General features: G+C 51.8%; 1 protein-coding gene across 1 annotated transcript; it reads right to left on the bottom strand.

Annotated features, from left to right (window-relative positions):
* Positions 1–4: 4 nt before the first annotated feature.
* ARMCX6 (armadillo repeat containing X-linked 6) lies at positions 5–2238 on the bottom strand (the record flags this gene model as incomplete). The annotated part of the gene is made up of 4 exons (XM_023202884.2): positions 2114–2238; positions 1733–1814; positions 1297–1378; positions 5–1001 (listed from the first exon to the last, which is right to left on the bottom strand). A coding segment is annotated over exon 4 (852 nt), but the record flags the coding sequence as incomplete, so codon positions are not given.
* Positions 2239–2543: the final 305 nt, after the last annotated feature.

The raw sequence follows: 2543 nt of genomic DNA, 5'->3' as shown, positions 1-2543 counted from the left end.
TAAAGAGGGACATGAATGAGAAGAGCATCTGGGCACCGACTAACTCCCCTGCCAAGACTGGCTTTTTAGACAAACCCAGCAGTGGTTTCAAAACCTGAACCTTAGCACATCCACTTCCCTCTGATATCAAAGGAAACTTCAAGTCTGAAAGGGACTTGGCAAGCATGTTATTAATAACTGTCATGCTTATTAACAAATTTAATCCGGCCTGCTGCAGAAATGAGTTGCAGCAACGTGACACAGTCTCCTGACACACTTCATTGATGTACATCTTAATCTGGCCCTCACTTTCAGTGTTCGCATTTAAGTTATCCGTGGCACACAAAGTCTCTCTAACAGTGGGGTCTGGTGTGGGGCTCGTGTTTCTAACCATTGAGAGACTGGCCAAATGGCTATTGATACCCTGGCTAAATGGAAAGCCCGCATCCTTGGGCTCAGCAAACAACAGTTTTCCCTGAATGAAAAGACACTTGGAGAGGTCCAGAACACAACTACCATTTTTACAATTTTGAGCACTCCAAGTATTTTTATGTTCATAGGGGAATGGCCGCTGTTTTATTGGGTGTGCTCGGTTGGCCTTGCCTCCCCCTGAGGGCCTGTCCTCAGTGCCACCTGGGGCCCCAGGTTCAGTCCAATCCCCATCCTCACTCCAGGGCCGAGCCATAGTTTCAAAATCAAACCAAATATCAGGCTCCTCCTCATCCAGCTCCTGGTCATCGTCCCACTCCTCTTCCTCCTCCTCCTCCAGCTTCTCACTGTCATCTCTTCCTATGGTCAGTTTGTAAACGCAGTAGCAGGCACCAGCCCCAATCATCAGTCCTGCCGCCATCCAACCCACTTCCCGAGCCCGGCCCATGCTCAAGTCCGTGCCAGCCTTGGGGCAGGACAGGAGAGGGCCTTGCTCCACCTGATTGAAGAGTCTCTCAGGTCCAAGGTGAGTAAGGATGGAGGATAGCAGTCTTTAGCTTCTTCTAGGCTCTTGTAGCTCTCTTGTGATGAATCTATGGGTGAAACAGAATATTAGGGCTCGGGACTATGTTTCGCTTTGTGCCTCACAGACAGGGTGGATTTTGAGTTGGTGAGAAAGGCAGATTAACAGGATATAATTTCTTTGTTCTTTTCTGTCTTCCTCTATCGACCTCAGGAGCCCCCATTTCTCTTTCTGGGTCCACAGGGAAGGGCAGGAGATGGGTCTGTGCTATGATAGCTAGGAAGGTGACAGTGTGAGTACCTCTCAGGTAGTCTCCTTCACCAGACCTCCACTTCCAAAGATTAAGGGCAGTTTCTCTCACTAACCTCTACCAAAGTCAGGTAAATTCCTTGGTTTTCCCTTGTCTTCTGTTGTCAGTGGTCCCTCCACAGTGATAGAGGATAGAGCCTGGCAGAAGGGCAAATGCAAAGACAGGTAGGAGGAAATGGAGAAATGAAAGTGTAGTGGATGGATTGAGGACACATGTCCCAATTTCTGCTTTTGTGGATTTTAGGCACTTGAGTTTAAAAGATTTCTCATACTCTACTGACTTTCCGGACGCAGGCCTCCCCCGCCCCACTTGTCGTCCGCCATTTCCCCAGCAAAGGCCGCCACACCCCTTTCCCTGCACTGAAATGGGAGGGGGTGTGGAGAAAGAAGGGGCCAGGAGAGGGCGACTCGGACCCGGCCCTCTCATATCCCAGCCCCCCTCCTCCGCCACCCCCACCCGTGGTGCTGGGTTAATCCCACCTTCACACTGACCTGCAAGGTTCCAACCAAGGCAGTTTTCTCCTTCTCTCGCTGAGACTTGTGCCGAAACCTACAGGCCAACAGACCTACAAACCTGCAAACCGACAAGGGACCGAGGGGACGGAGTGCTTGGTGGACGGACCAGCACCCGGGACACTGGAACCTTTCTTTTCTCGGAGTCTCTGGAAACGCCATTCACTCCCCTCACCCCCACCCGAAACCCGCCACTTCTCTCTACTAAAATGAGCACGGGGTGGGGTGGGGGTTGGTGGCAGTATTTAGAAAGTAGGCGAGAAAGGACCCAGCTGTGATCGGCCTGAACTCGGATCTGTGGCGTTCTTGGCCCTCTTCCACCCATACGTCCTCTGAAGCAGCGCCCACCCTCGCACCGACCTGCACAGTCCGAGCTAGTTTCCTTCTTTCTTCACACGCCTGCAGAGTAATAGGGGGCTGGTACCCAGACGGAGGCGACTAGCAGGACTTGTGCTCTAGGCGGCTCTTGGTCACGTGACAGCCACGTCACCAGTGCGCTCTGGCCCCCAATTTCCACTCCCACAAGCAGTGCGGCAGGCGCCAGCCTGCCTTGTATCTCCCCCTCAACCCCCACAGTGGGCCCTGTCACTTTTTTCCTCTGTAACAATACCAGAAACCAGAAATGGCCCTGTCTTTCTGGTGTTTGAATTTGTGTTTCTCTAATTCCAAGAAGGGGCAGCATCTTTTCCTGGGTCTACCCTTCACTTACACTTCTTGGGGAATTGTCTCATCCTTTCCTTGGCTCTCGAACTCCTGCAGCCCCTTTCTTAAATTTCTACTCTTTTCCATG

The sequence above is a fragment of the Piliocolobus tephrosceles genome, chromosome 12 (genome assembly GCF_002776525.5).
Source record: "Piliocolobus tephrosceles isolate RC106 chromosome 12, ASM277652v3, whole genome shotgun sequence".
NCBI lineage: Eukaryota > Metazoa > Chordata > Mammalia > Primates > Cercopithecidae > Piliocolobus > Piliocolobus tephrosceles.
Note: the sequence above shows the minus strand (reverse complement) of the source record. Positions and strands in the feature narration are given on the sequence as shown.